Raw genomic sequence first — 13,711 nt, forward strand, 5'->3', positions numbered from 1 at the left:
ATAAGTTGTAGCCAAACAAGACATTTCGACGTGAAAGCGCATGAGCTGATCATGACGCAGGACAAGCGCGCCTAGGGCATCGCACTTCTTGTCCCGAACGCCAATCTTCTCTCTTGGGAAGCATGGTGAGACCAAGCATATGAATCCGTTATTGATTTGAGATTTCTTTTGGGTTTTAAAGATTTTCAATTCGTGTCGAACAACATCAAAACGCTAGCATTGGTAAGGGGTGAATAGCACAGGAGAATTGTGCTCGTTATGCAGTGTAACCGCCGGTATTACTCTCTCCAAAGCGAGAGTGATGTCGCCCGGCCCGACTTACTCGCCCTATATGAGAATATCGGAAGCCGACTTCAGCCCTGCTCGGCATATTGGCAATCTTTGTTAGAATTCCGATTTATATCTTCTACTGGAAGGGACCGCAAATTCGAGAGAAGAGCAAATTTGCGCAGACGCTTGCAGCAGACCGTGCCCGTAATGATGGCCGTAGAGCTAGCCGACTCAGTGCCCTTGAAAACCCGTACGCGGCATGATGTGTTAGCCTGATGAAGCTCTGCTGGTTCTTATGAATGATCCTGTATATAATTTATGACCCTTTATGTACTATAGGTGCAAATGTAGCCTTAGCAATCAAATTTTATCAGATCAAGGTCAAGAACAATGCATTAAAACTTTTATGATTACTTCCTCTTCTTCCAGAAGCGGAATTCAAAGACCTGCGCTATGTGATCTGACTGCTGAAAGCAGTACCTTAGCGGATCGAAAAACCAAAATGAGGCTGCTGCCCAGCGTCACCGCGCGCGGGGGTGAGATCCGCACCTTCCGCGGTGGGGCCAATCCGGGGGTAACCGTTGAGCGGGATTGACCTCCGAAATCCCGCACCTCTACCATTGGCATCCCTGGCGCTCTGCGATGCATTGCAGACAGCGAGGCGTCTCACTTGCGGGGATGACGCGGACACCTCACCCAAACGCCGGAAATGTACCGTGCAGCAACCCTCCCTGCCGCAGACGTCGGCTGTAGCACCACGAATATAAAGCGGCTCGCTCCTCCTTAGCGATCTCGCCTGGTGTTACCATCGAACTATCAGCTCTCAGGACTAGCATCATGGCTCTTCAAACCATCGGCATCGTCGCCATTACGGTGGTCTATTTCCTCATTCGCTACTTCAACCGAACGGATATTCCATTCATAAAAGGGCTGCCTGAGCCACGCGGTCTGCCCATCGTGGGTAATTTGATTCAACTCGGCGACCAACACGCTACCGTCGCTGCGAAGTGGGCAAAGAACGGGTATGGTCCCGTGTTTCAGGTTCGACTGGGTAATAAGGTAAGCCCGCTCTCTCCTAATCTTCTCCCGCGTCTACAAGTGAAATGCTAAGGCCGGCAGCGCGTCGTCTTCGCCAACACATTCGATTCCGTCCGCCAACTCTGGATTAAAGATCAAGCAGCTCTTATTTCGCGACCCACCTTCCATACATTCCACAGCGTCGTCTCTAGCTCGCAGGGTTTTACCATTGGCACATCGCCCTGGGATGAATCGTGTAAACGCCGGCGCAAGGCCGCTGCAACAGCTCTGAACCGTCCAAATGTGCAATCCCTGATGCCCATTATTGACCTTGAGGCAACCGCTAGTATCAAGGATCTCTTCAGAGACAGTGTCAACGGGGCCGTGGACATCAACCCCACCGCGTACTTCCAGCGGTTTGCGTTGAACACGAGTCTGACGCTCAATTACGGCATACGAATCGAGGACGAGCAGTTATTGAAGGAGATCGTCGATGTCGAACGAGGCGTGTCGAACTTTAGAAGCACAAGTAACCAATGGGCGGACTACATTCCACTTTTAAGACTCGTGCCCAAGACAAACGGCGAGGCACAGGAATTCCGGAGGCGGCGTGATAAGTACTTAGCATATCTACTCGACGTTCTAAAGGACCGCATCGCGAAGGGAACCGATAAGCCTTGCATTACGGGTAGTATCTTGAAAGATCCTGAAGCTAAGCTAAATGACGGTGTGCCTCTCAATTATCTCCCTCTTTATGGACGTCAACTAACATTCGCCTAGCTGAGATCAAGAGTCTATGCCTAACCATGGTCTCTGCGGGACTAGACACTGTCCCTGGGAACCTAATCATGGGAATTGCCTACCTCGCGTCCGAAGACGGCCAGCGCATTCAGAAGAAGGCATACGATGAGATCAGGCACGTCTATCCGGACGGCGACGCCTGGGAAAAATGCCTCGTCGAAGAGAAGGTGCCGTACGTGACCGCGTTAGTCAAGGAGACGCTACGCTTCTGGACGGTCATTCCAATCTGTCTCCCGCGAGAAAGCACAAAGGATATTGTCTGGAATGGCGCTGTTATACCGAAGGGCACGACCTTTTTTATGGTAAAAATACCTATCCCGAGCCTTATTTCCGAAGCCTTGTTATCTAGCTCTACTCTAAGCCACTACTAATACAAATAAACAGAACGCCTGGGCAGCCGACTACGACGAATCCCACTTCACCAACCCAACTCAATTCCTTCCAGAGCGCTATCTCGAAGCTGCAACCGACGGTTCCGGAACCCCACACTACGGCTACGGCGCTGGCTCTCGTATGTGCGCGGGGAGCCATTTGGCGAACCGTGAGCTCTTTACCGCATACATCCGCCTGATCACAGCGTTCACGATGCACCCAGCCTCAAATCCGGCCGATCGCCCGATTCTCGACGCGATTGAATGCAATGCCATTCCGACTGCACTGACGACGGAGCCGAAGCCGTTTAAGGTCGGATTTAAGGCGCGGGATCCGGAGATGCTGAAGAAGTGGATCGAGGAGAGTGAGCTGCGCACAAAGGAACTGAGCTAGCTTCTTTAAGTGCTTGTACTGTATGGTCTCTTATGGGCGCGACCTGTGATAGAGAGTACAATGAGCTGTGCCCATATTAGTCCGGATGACGAAGATGACATGGTAGTGTTTAGAGAGATCCCGGTTACTTGTGTGTTGGACTGGAACACGCGATAAACAATCTGTTTTATTACTGTACCCTACATAGTCATAAGGAGGTCGACTTCAAGGAGGAACTGACTAAATATTAAATACTCTACTCTTGCGTGAATAGCAGTAGAAAATCCAACAGCACAAATGCCGTTTCTACCAAGCTCGATGAACGCCATGATCGACGCCCGCTCCACACCGGCGGAATCAATTCCACGCAGACCCAATCCCCGCATTCCCCCAGTTTTCCATCCGTCCAGCCACTTGTTTTCCATTGCCAACGAATCCCTCTCCCGGGTGTCCAGTCACCCCTGTCTCTTCCCATTATTCCCTTTCTCGCATTGATCGGACAACCGATGACTTGAAAGTAAAGTGGCATGGACGCATCCGTATCTGTATCGCACAACATGAGCATCTGGGAACGGAGTCCGGATCTCGTGCGCAACAAGGAGAATCCTGAGTTTGGCGGTGTTGAGCCGCCTCGGAAGAGGCGCAGAAAGTATATTGCCAAAGCCTGGTACGTTCTATTGCGATTCTTCCAGGTAATCCCCTCAGAGCTAATTGAAGGAAGCAATGAGTGCAAGAGGCGAAAGATCAAGTGCAATGGTGAAAAGCCATGCGTGAGGTGCGGAAGGCAACGGATCGAATGCGTTTACGATAATCCGCACGACGATGAATATGGGTCTGGGTGAGTGCGAGAGCTGGTTAATCGAGAGGTAAGTTAGCAGGGGTTCGCTGACAACGGTAGTGGAATGGAGCGACTGTACGATCAGATGAGCGCGATGCAGGCGCAGATCAGTGCTCTCACCGCTGCTGTACACTCCCTGGCGCAGAATAATAATGGCCTCTCAGGGGCAGCAGTTCAGCGCCCTGATGCTTGTTCACGGCCATATCGACGATTCTCGATAGCTTCGAAAGAAATGACCTTTCAAGGTCCAACAACCTCCGGGTTCAGCTTCGACCTTGCCAAATCGAGTCTGAAGGAACGCGGTATCGAAGTCGGCGGAGAAGGAGATACGACTAGGGAGCCGTCGCCGTTACCGACTCCGCCGTCGGCTGGTGCACCGGGGCACAGCGGAGACCCATTGTGGGATATCAGCAAGACGGAAGCTCTCCGGCTGTGTAAGGTGTATGAGGAGGAAATGGGGGTCATGTACCCCGTCGTAGACCTCAGTGACCTGCTCAAGAATGTTGATTTGCTGTATGGACCGGCGGAGGTTGGGTTCTGGCCGCGGGCTCCGATTCAAGGGCAAAACGAGGAAGGGTTGGATACCGACGAGATCAATATCTTGCGGCTGGTATTTGCTTGTGCTTTGACGGCAGAGGCAAGCGGTAATAGCGAGTTGGCGATGAGTCTGTTCGAGACGGTACGCGATGCGGCGGATCATTACGTGTGGGCAGCGCCTGAGATCAAAAGCATCACGCTGCTCGCGCTTGTGGTAAGTCGAATCTCTGGTCATGTCAGCGGGGCTAACAAAGACAGGCGATATTATACTTCCAGATTGGGGAGGAGACGCTGGCCTGGCGAACTATTGGCATTGTCAACCGCCTTTGTCTGGAAAAAGGGTTTCATAGACGAGAGACGCTTAGACATCCCACAATCGTCGCGGTGGGGAGAGAGCGTGTACTGAAGCTGTTCTGGTCTGTACGCGTCTTAGACCTGCGCTGGAGTTTCGGTACTGGTATGCCATTCGGAATGGACGAGTCGGATATAGACCCCCTGCTTCCAGAGCCGGCGGACGAGGCGTCGTATCTGCGTGTGATGATTCGGTACACTCGGATTGCAGCCAAGGTATGGAGGTTCATATCACAGTCTAACAATACCAACGAGATTAAGAAAGACGAAATGAACTATCTTGACTGGCAAGTCTTGCAGTGGGTTGCGAGTCTCCCAGATGATCTTCGCTTGCGAAACCCGTCAAGCTATGCAGATGGCGAAACGCGAAGTCTGCGTCGACTGCGTTCGCTGGTCTACCTAAGGGCAAATCAACTGCGAATGTTGATACACCGTCCTGTCTTGCACTCCGCGGCGAACGTCGTACGGTTCCCAACGGAAGCACAGACCGTCGTCGACATGGCCAAAGATTCAATCAGGTTCATCACCCAGCTCCACGCCTCGTCCGACATCTATAAAACGCAGCAAGTGGTGTACAACTGGTTCTTGGTGTCTGCTCTCATGGCACTGTTTCTCGCTGTCGCTCAGATGCCTAGCCAGTATAGCACAACTTGCCGTGAGGAATTCTATATGGCGCTGGAGCTCGTCAAAGGGGTATCAGCAAGGTCGTACATCTCACGAAGACTCTGGAAGTCGATTAAGGGCCTTCGTCGACTCGGACCACAGCTAATGCACCGACATGGTGACGGGGATAATGTGGCCACGGATGGAGTTGAACAGATGATCACCTCTAGCGTGCAGAGCCAGACGCCTGATGGCGACCAGATGACGCAGGAGTTGAGGGAGTGGTTCGAGGCTGTTGGGAATCTGGAAGATCAGATCATGGGGGTGGGGTCTTTGGATGCCTACCAAGGAGGGTACATGCTCGACTACAGCAATGAACTGTCGAGCATGATGATCTAGTGGTCTGCTCTCTAGAGTTACTGAGGTCGGATTATAGTTCCGGTGGCATGGTGGGCTGATGACACAGAAGGCGAGAGTATAAAACGCCTCTCCACGCCTCTTCCCTCTTTCTTTCCTCTTAAACCAAACCCCACCTCTCGTCCGTCTCGTTTCGTCTGGTTCATCTCGCTTAGCGATCTATATGTCGTGTCCCTCAAGTTTACGCTACTAGTACTACTAGTATTCGAGGTCTCTGCTCGGCTTCTTGCTTCTTTCTGCCACATCGTGCTTGCCTCGTGCCCTCCTCCTGTTTCTATCTGTCATCTACTGGCAGTCCACGAATCGACTGACTCGCGCCACATTGATAATTGAACCCAACGTCTGACCTCATTGAACCTCTATATTTCTGCTATTTACTGGATGCCTATCTCCATATTTTCCCCGCTGGCCGTCTTTTGATATCTACTGTCAGTCCCTTCTGGTGTTTCCCACCATCGACCTTTTCTAATCTGGTCTTCCTAGACATATACTTGACACTTGTCGATATGGAGCTGGCACACCTAGTAAATCTTCGAAACCAGGTGCTTCAGCTGCGTTTCACTGTTTCCAGGCAACAGTGGAATGGACCGTTCGACCCAACCGCCTGCCATACCGTACTTCACCACTGTCACCACACACTTGTCAGATATTTGTATGAAAACTACCGATCCAACGTGGCGGCCACCTGCTCCGCGGACCTTGATGTCAACCGAGCATCCATGAACCATCTCATGGGTATCTTCCACCTGATAGAGCACAATGCACGTCTCGTTCCCTCAGAACTGTTGGAATTTTTGGTAGATCTATTGGATGATCTTTGCTCCATTTTTGCCAGATCTACAGGAGCTTTTCCTGGAACTCATCGTCAGCAAAGTCTTCTTCCCTTATTTGTGGAGTTTTGGCATTGTATGAGACCAAGGTATAGCGGGGTTTACAATGCATGAGACTATCAATACTCATGCCATATGTGACATATGCAATGATATTTAATTCATATCTGTCATAGAGACATTGGTTGTCCAGGATCCCCATTGCGACCAACTTCCAACCAATGTCTATATTTGGTAGGCGGTTGTTGACGAAGCTCTTGGAGAATCACGAAATTCTCGATTGAATTGCGCTCAGCGCTACCATATTGGACCCACAGTAGAGGAGTAAATCTCTTGATGATGGTTGGCTGCGCAACTCGCCTTTTTCGCAGTCGATGACGGAGCTCTCCGGTGTCCACTTGTCCACGGTCCGTTGATAACACCCAAGGTCCCTCACTCCTCGGTCCGCCAACCCCGCAGTCAACAAATCCCCCGTCTCACCTCCCACAACTTCCGCTTCAATCGCTTCAATCATCCATCCAAACACTCAACATGGCTCCTCTCAAAGCTGGCGACCCTTTCCCCGAGAACGTTGCGTTCCAGTACATTCCTTGGTCCGAGGACCAGGGCGAGATCACCTCGTGCGGAATTCCGATCAAATACGACGCCTCGAAGGAGTGGGCGGACAAGAAGGTCGTCCTTTTCTCAGTTCCTGGTGCGTTTGCAACTGACTTCACCCTCCCAGGTCAATTTTCCGAGCATCGATCAATGCTAATGATATCAATAATAGGCGCCTTCACACCCACCTGTTCCGTTTCCCATTTGCCTGGTTACATCCAGAACCTCCCGCAGTTGAAAGAAAAGGGCGTCCAGATCGTCGCAGTCGTCGCATCCAACGATCCCTTCGTCATGAGTGCCTGGGGAAAGGCAAACCAGGTTACCGGCGACGACATTGTACGTTCAGACCTGGCTGCCGATCGCTGTCACCGAATAAAGATACTGGGCGATCGGACTCAACACCAATGCTAATGACTTGTGTACAGCTCTTCCTCTCAGACCCTGACGCACGCTTTTCCTCGAGCATTGGCTGGGCCAATGCCGGTCGCACTGGACGTTATGCGGTCATCATTGATCACGGAAAGGTTACGTATGCAGATATCGAGACGGAGAGGGGGGCTGTGAAGGTATCCTGAAATCAGTATCTTTCGTGATGTGACAAGTGCTAACTGTGTGCTAGGTTTCTGGAGCTGATGCTGTGCTGGCTCACCTTTAGAGATTCGGACAGGGCCTGTAACTAGCCGCAAAATAATACGCTCGTCAATAGCAGCTTGATTCCCTCGGCCACTCTGATACTTTCGGCTTATACAGGATATACTTATAACGAGACAAGCTCGACAAGATAACGGCGGTAGCTGCCATTTGTCTCTTAGAGCGAATACAGTAATAGGCAAGTATGCAATATATCCATGTCCATCTAACAGACTATCATACAGAGACAAGACAAAAGGAAAACAACTCTCAAACCAGCGTTATCATCAGAGTGAACAGACCAGCGAAAGCAACACCGGCACCACCCCTTAATCCGGCAGCAGCATTGCCCCCATCCTCACCCTCACCGCTAACCTGGTTCTCATACGGATCGCGATAGTCTTCCACATCATTGGCGGAGACATTAACAACAGTGTACTCGCCATCGAAAACCGCAGAACCACCTTCCGAAAGACTATGCCAAACTGGCGCACAGACCTGCACAGCACGCCCATTCTCCAACCCCTCCGTGCAATTGCCGACAGTGCCTTCGAAGCAGTACCGATAAGCTGTGAAATTGAGATACGCCGACTGGCCCGGTTCGATGAGTCTTGTCTGATCAATCGCTCCGATCACTGATTTGTTGAAACCAGGCGCGAGCAGCTCCGAGGCACTGTTGTTTGCTTCTGAGAGTGTGTTGACGATGATGGGGACGAAGAAGCGCGTTGAGAGGTCCGTGAGGTTGTTTGTCGCAGAATACTGGGCGTCACCGGAGGCCGTGAGCGGGCAGGTGAAGTTGCTTTCGTTCTCGGGGCATGTTCCGCCGGCAGAGACTCGTTGCGGTGGGTAGGTGGCGATGTAGGCTGGGTTGTTGTCCCAGTTGAAGATGGTGCAGTTGCCCTGAGTGGTGGTTTGTTGGGCAGATGCGAGGAGGGTGGTAGAGAGGAAGAAGGGGAGGGTGCTGCTCAGTTTGGATATCATTTTCGCGGTTGATACACTCAGTCTCGATCAATGTGCAGTCTAGGAGTATAGCCGGTGTGGATGCGTAGTCGAAGATGAATCCCAACCCGGATGGCCCTCTTTAATACACCTCCAAGGACCCCAACCAACAACAAAATCTGCACAATGACCGAATGCCTCTCCAAGATTCTCCACCTCGCCATTCCCCGTGGCAGTGCCCTGTCGGCTGTGAGGCCTGCTGTCCGGTCACCTCTGTCTGGCCCCCAATTTAAAGCCTGCCGAAAACCCCACAATCCAGCCTTGGCGGCGAGGGGAGGGGCTGTTATTCGTTACCGCTTGTGAGCCAAGAGCCTCCGGCTGTTTTATTCCGGCCTTTGCGACTGCGTTTTATGGGCGACGTCATTCGGATGGTCCTTCGTCATGAGATTGAGACGGTATCGCGTGCCCGATGGGCAGGGCAGCCTGGCAGCGCAGTGTATCCCAGCATGGCCATGATGTCAGGTACTAGTCTGTTGATCAATTACTTTGAGCTCTCGAGCGCACTAAGCTCCTCAAAGAGGCAAGAGGGCAGCGAACGGCAGTCTTGGCGAGTGGTGAGATGGTGTGTGGGTTGTGGGCGTCATGGCTTCCTGGAAGTGGAAGAAACAAGAATGTTACCCATGTTTTGACGCCCTCACAGTCGATCAAGAGGAAAGACGAGCGCTTGCATACAGAGAAACAAATCCGGACACGCACCTCATGAATCAAGGAGCCCCTGACTCATCTCAGCGACGCGCATACGCATCCCAGTCAGACTTTACTCCGTATCCTCATATCAAAGAGGTGTCAGCCCCGACCTCGCGAGTCGCCAGTCCAGTCCCCACGAGTTAAATTCAACCACCTACTGCATGGCTTCCTCGTGGGCCGGCGGGACTGTCTACTTTTGCCAAGACGAGCTGACATGGCTGCGCTGCATTGAGATTGGCTGCGCCGTGTCAGCCTGTCGGCGATAACGCCGGCATTCGATGGAGATAACGTGTTCTGCAAGCGACCCCGATGCCTTTCAGGAAACTGTTCCGGTCTTCCATGTCTGTTTCTGGTCCCCGACGAGGGTACTCTAGTAGGTATCTGACAGGTGATGCGGAGTCGCGGAAGACTTGCCGAAGAGGATGGTACGGCTGACTGACGGGTGCGGCTTGATGATTGAGCGCGAGGTATAAATATGGCCTTAAAGTCAGAAATACGTTCTCTGGGAAAAGCGAACAGTCTATCAAGCAAGCCTCGACCATCTTCCGAAACACTATAAGCACCATGGCCCCGAAGATCCTCGTCGTTCTCACCTCTGCCGCAACGAACCCGTCGAATGGACAGGAGATTGGGTGGTACTTGGTACGTCTGATTGAATCAAGGTTAAAGGACGAGGAAACTAATATGGCCATAGCCCGAGCTTGCGCACCCATGGGACGTTCTGCAGTCCAAGGCTGAGTTTGTCGTTGCCTCTCCCAAAGGTGGTGCCGCACCTATAAGTACGCAGTCTGTCGAGCTGTTCTCGAGTGATCCTGTCTCGTCAAAGTTCTTTGCAGAGCAGAAGTCTCTTTGGGAGGATACCGTGAAGCTGTCAGATGTTTTGGACCGTGTCGACGAGTTTGATGCGATCTACTACCCTGGCGGTCATGGACGTGAGTTTCCATGCCCTACCACAGATTGCAACGCTAATGCTAGGAATAGCCGTCTTCGACCTCTACTCCGACGCCGAGTCCATCTCGTTGATTCAAAAGTTCGCACTCGCGAGGAAGCCCATTGGAGCTGTCTGCCACGGCCCGGCTGCCTTGTTAAATGTCACTCTCCCCTCCGGAGAACCGCTCATCGCATCTGCTACCGTCACTGGGTTCTCGAACGACGAGGAGGACGCCCTTGGTGCAACAGCTGCGATGCCATTCAGTCTGGAGGATGAGCTGCAGCGACTCTCTGGCGGTGGCTATGTCAAGACCGAGAATTTCGGGGAGAAGCTTGTGGTATCTCAGGTAAAGGGCCTGGGCGGGACTTTGATTACAGGACAGAACCCTGCGAGTGGAAAGGCCGTGGGGGAGGCCTTGGTGGAGGCATTAGGGCTTTGACCTTGTCTGGTTCAAGATGCATTCACGTTGCCTACTGTTCAACTGTTATTTGACCCCTCAGGCGCCATGCCGGAGAGAACGTACATGCGGCAACATAGCCTGAAGAATTAATCTACCGTTATCTCACGCGGTGATGTCCGCTGTCCTCAAGACTCCAGGGTTTTCACTGCCAAGTAGGCAAACCCGCACAACCACCCCGCCGTGTGCCTGCCGAGAAGACCGTCACGCCGATCAGAAGCGCATCCGGTGTTACAGACAAATATCTTGCCCAATAGCGATTGTTGCGTCCAATCTCGAATGTAACCACTCTTCTGCACCTCCGTGACGATCGGCGAGCCACCAGCGAATCAGCATCGCCATCGCCCACATGAGCCGCGATACCACCACAGATAGGATAAACAACACCCATTCAATGCCGCGCTGTAACGGGCCTTGCATACACACAAGAACAACTAGCTTCGCTTCTGTTTACTCAATGCGTGGTCGACGCCGGTCGTATGCGATACATAAACGACGTCTTCCCTCTCTTTATCGGTCTCGAAACCAGCGCGCAACGCTGAAATAGAAAAGACAGAGATCGATCGCAATGGCCCGCGGCTTCATCCCAGTCCTCCTCGCCGCATCCCTGCAGGCCGCAGGCGTCGTCGCAACCCCGCCAAACATCCCCTCGCTTGCCGTCGCGCAGACGCAACTCGAGGCCCTGACCGTCGCCGCCGCAGGCTCGGGGTCAGGCTATGATCGCGATCTGTTCTCGCACTGGATTAGCCAGGGAGAGTGAGTTGCATTTAGGTCGGACGGAAGAAAGCAAACGCTAACGCGAAACAGCTCCTGCGACACGCGCGACCTCGTCCTCGTCCGGGACGGGACGGGCGTTTCAACGGGCTCCAGCTGCTCGATTTCCGGCGGCTCGTGGTACTCTCCGTATGATGGAGAAACGTGGACGCAGGCGAGCGATGTCGATATCGACCATGTTGTGCCGTTGGCGAATGCTTGGAGGGTGCGTTCTCCTTCTCTCCTTTTTCTCAAATTAGGCTATCGCAGCTTGATAGGCTGCTCTCTGGCATATATAGCCTGCCGAACGGATTGACTGATTTGGGTTGTAGTCCGGCGCCTCCGAGTGGACAACCGCCGAGCGCGAAGCCTTCGCCAACGACCTCGACAACCCGCAGCTCATCGCGGTGACAGACAATGTCAACCAGGAGAAGAGCGATTCGGGGCCTGAGGAGTGGATTCCGCCGTTGAGTAAGTTATCCCCAGTTTTCAACCTTCAGACCCTTGCCGCACCTTCACCCCATGCTATATCCGAGCATTCATGTCTTCATGTCTTGCAACTAACGACGTTATAGCCTCTTATCATTGCACTTACTCGAAGATTTGGATAAAGGTCAAGTATACGTACGGTTTGACCATTACGCAAGCGGAGAAGAGTGCGCTGGAGGGGTTGTTGGACGCTTGCTAGTCTTTTCTAAGGATTGTCACGGTAACCGTGGGTAAATCATGAATGGCTGATGGCTTTGCCAGAGCGGCATTCCGGACGTGTTAGGATCGTTCTCAGTGACCCAACAATGCAATGCAGTACGCAGAGTTGTGTAATGACCTTATCCTCCATTGCTGTCGATCATCGTGACTTAGGGCGGGCGGGGCCTATGAAGTACATACAACGTTGAAGGTCAATGGACATTGCCAGTCGACGAAAAAAGGTGTTATAACAGCCAATTTAAGCTGGATAATGAATACTCGCTCAGAGTAGACTATCTAGGTCAGCGAATACCACATCTAGGGCCAGGTTGAATGGCTCAACACTTGATTAATGTCTTCCTAATAGTCCTGGTGCGGAGGATATCAGCCATCTACTGCAGAGAAGAACAGAAGACTAGGACTCAAGAGTACCAGTCACTTCTCAAGTGATCACTGCAAGAGATGATCCTGACCAAGGTAAAGAGATGCCTCACATACCTTGGTGGAAGCTCCAGCACATGTCTCCCCTATATCCCTGGTTTGGACTCCTCTATACACCTCTATACACCTGTATACTCGAACTCGCTGTGCAAAGCTTGGATATTGGTATGATGACCTGTAGCTACACTCGCACAGATATAACTACGTCTATCTAGAGCTATGAAGGGCCAAAAGCATAGACAGAAACATCAGGCAGCTCCAGGTTCTCTTCTAGTATGAGGGACTTGTCTATTTCTCTGCATTTCCACTATGTAGCTAACAGAAACATTATCCTGGGCTTTAAGTATATATATTGGAGGACGTAAATATTGTTGACTCTGTTTGCAGGTTTCGGAGTGCCGCGTCCATCTCCTATAGGGCGGTGCCTATCCGTGACATAGGCGAACATCCCTGTTGTTATTAACTTGTATGTCAACGACTATTCGTTTGTAACAGTGGTTATATAAGGACGATGTGGCTAGCAGGATTATCCCAGTATATAATAGAAGTTTAAACTTCAAATTTTGGCCTTAGCATTATACATTGCTTATATATATATATCTCTTGTTACATAAAGTTAGGATCGGACTTTCCTTTGTTGCATGCAGCCGTACGAGAATCGCTGTAACAAGGACTGACCACTATGGAGGTGGGAATGGTCGACATAGAAGCAAATACTAGGCCTGGGTATTAGTTTGCCTCCATGCTATGAACCAAAGCCATACTTTCACTATCTATTACAGTTTGTTTTTGACTCCTGTCTCGCCCCGAGCTTCCAGCTGCTGGAGGTCTGACAGATGTCGATAAAGTTCCAAGAGAGATTAAGCAGGGTAGGTCCAACTCGAGGACCTTATGTTTCGTCCTATCGCCAAGTTTCCAGTCACTCGGTAAAGATGTGAACAGCAGCACTATGATAGCATCTCTAGTAAGTTCTTTGGGAAAAGGGTAGTTAAACACGTATTTTCTTTGATGTATAGTTAGAAGGGTTGACCAGACTTCTATGAGCCTGTTCGGAGTTCACCCCCGATTGTGGTTGCGGAGACAACGCAAGTATATAGAAGGGGTTGGTAGGCATTGTTCAC

General features: G+C 51.6%; 7 protein-coding genes across 7 annotated transcripts; 6 read left to right on the forward strand and 1 right to left on the reverse strand.

Moving 5' to 3' along the window:
- Positions 1 to 900: 900 nt before the first annotated feature.
- Positions 901 to 2,999, forward strand: BJX68DRAFT_237763 (cytochrome P450). The gene is made up of 4 exons (XM_071040238.1): positions 901 to 1,329; positions 1,390 to 2,014; positions 2,068 to 2,390; positions 2,473 to 2,999. The coding sequence occupies exons 1-4, from the start codon at positions 1,108 to 1,110 to the stop codon at positions 2,851 to 2,853; spliced, it is 1,551 nt and encodes a 516-aa protein (XP_070899017.1). The 5' UTR covers positions 901 to 1,107; the 3' UTR covers positions 2,854 to 2,999.
- A 295-nt stretch (positions 3,000 to 3,294) lies between these two features.
- On the forward strand, positions 3,295 to 5,569 carry BJX68DRAFT_276005 (putative C6 transcription factor). Its single transcript, XM_071047975.1, has 4 exons — positions 3,295 to 3,499; positions 3,554 to 3,670; positions 3,731 to 4,421; positions 4,466 to 5,569. Exons 1-4 carry the CDS (start codon positions 3,360 to 3,362, stop codon positions 5,558 to 5,560), a joined length of 2,043 nt encoding a protein of 680 aa, XP_070899018.1. The 5' UTR covers positions 3,295 to 3,359; the 3' UTR covers positions 5,561 to 5,569.
- A 1,370-nt stretch (positions 5,570 to 6,939) lies between these two features.
- Positions 6,940 to 7,660, forward strand: BJX68DRAFT_267103 (peroxiredoxin family protein; the record flags this gene model as incomplete). Its single annotated transcript, XM_071045705.1, has 4 exons — positions 6,940 to 7,102; positions 7,178 to 7,341; positions 7,431 to 7,571; positions 7,625 to 7,660. The coding sequence occupies 4 exons, from the start codon at positions 6,940 to 6,942 to the stop codon at positions 7,658 to 7,660; spliced, it is 504 nt and encodes a 167-aa protein (XP_070899019.1).
- Positions 7,661 to 7,905: 245 nt separating this feature from the next.
- BJX68DRAFT_267104 (uncharacterized protein) lies at positions 7,906 to 8,616 on the reverse strand (the record flags this gene model as incomplete). The annotated part of the gene is made up of 1 exon (XM_071045706.1): positions 7,906 to 8,616. One exon carries the CDS (start codon positions 8,614 to 8,616, stop codon positions 7,906 to 7,908), a length of 711 nt encoding a protein of 236 aa, XP_070899020.1.
- A 958-nt stretch (positions 8,617 to 9,574) lies between these two features.
- Positions 9,575 to 10,984, forward strand: BJX68DRAFT_96443 (type 1 glutamine amidotransferase domain-containing protein). Its single transcript, XM_071050092.1, has 3 exons — positions 9,575 to 9,963; positions 10,016 to 10,253; positions 10,303 to 10,984. Exons 1-3 carry the CDS (start codon positions 9,886 to 9,888, stop codon positions 10,689 to 10,691), a joined length of 705 nt encoding a protein of 234 aa, XP_070899021.1. The 5' UTR covers positions 9,575 to 9,885; the 3' UTR covers positions 10,692 to 10,984.
- A 293-nt stretch (positions 10,985 to 11,277) lies between these two features.
- BJX68DRAFT_267106 (HNH endonuclease family protein) lies at positions 11,278 to 12,150 on the forward strand (the record flags this gene model as incomplete). Its single annotated transcript, XM_071045707.1, has 4 exons — positions 11,278 to 11,465; positions 11,517 to 11,688; positions 11,795 to 11,933; positions 12,038 to 12,150. The coding sequence occupies 4 exons, from the start codon at positions 11,278 to 11,280 to the stop codon at positions 12,148 to 12,150; spliced, it is 612 nt and encodes a 203-aa protein (XP_070899022.1).
- A 431-nt stretch (positions 12,151 to 12,581) lies between these two features.
- Positions 12,582 to 12,842, forward strand: BJX68DRAFT_237786 (uncharacterized protein). The gene has a single exon (XM_071040239.1). It carries the CDS (start codon positions 12,635 to 12,637, stop codon positions 12,803 to 12,805), a length of 171 nt encoding a protein of 56 aa, XP_070899023.1. The 5' UTR covers positions 12,582 to 12,634; the 3' UTR covers positions 12,806 to 12,842.
- The last annotated feature ends 869 nt before the right edge of the window (positions 12,843 to 13,711 follow it).

The sequence above is a fragment of the Aspergillus pseudodeflectus genome, assembly GCF_044049435.1.
Source record: "Aspergillus pseudodeflectus strain CBS 756.74 chromosome Unknown BJX68scaffold_22, whole genome shotgun sequence".
NCBI classification, from domain to species: Eukaryota; Fungi; Ascomycota; class Eurotiomycetes; order Eurotiales; family Aspergillaceae; genus Aspergillus; species Aspergillus pseudodeflectus.

Coding starts and splice junctions, on each gene's coding strand:
- BJX68DRAFT_237763 (XM_071040238.1), top strand. CDS start 1,108: ATGGCTCTTCAAACCATCGGCATCGTCGCCATTACGGTGGTCTATTTC. Junction 2,015..2,067: donor TGAAGCTAAGCTAAATGACG/GTGTGCCTCTCA, acceptor ACATTCGCCTAG/CTGAGATCAAGAGTCTATGC. Junction 2,391..2,472: donor AGGGCACGACCTTTTTTATG/GTAAAAATACCT, acceptor ACAAATAAACAG/AACGCCTGGGCAGCCGACTA.
- BJX68DRAFT_96443 (XM_071050092.1), top strand. CDS start 9,886: ATGGCCCCGAAGATCCTCGTCGTTCTCACCTCTGCCGCAACGAACCCG. Junction 9,964..10,015: donor AGGAGATTGGGTGGTACTTG/GTACGTCTGATT, acceptor ATATGGCCATAG/CCCGAGCTTGCGCACCCATG. Junction 10,254..10,302: donor CTACCCTGGCGGTCATGGAC/GTGAGTTTCCAT, acceptor TGCTAGGAATAG/CCGTCTTCGACCTCTACTCC.
- BJX68DRAFT_276005 (XM_071047975.1), top strand. CDS start 3,360: ATGGACGCATCCGTATCTGTATCGCACAACATGAGCATCTGGGAACGG. Junction 3,500..3,553: donor AAGTATATTGCCAAAGCCTG/GTACGTTCTATT, acceptor AATTGAAGGAAG/CAATGAGTGCAAGAGGCGAA. Junction 3,671..3,730: donor GACGATGAATATGGGTCTGG/GTGAGTGCGAGA, acceptor TGACAACGGTAG/TGGAATGGAGCGACTGTACG.
- BJX68DRAFT_237786 (XM_071040239.1), top strand. CDS start 12,635: ATGCCTCACATACCTTGGTGGAAGCTCCAGCACATGTCTCCCCTATAT.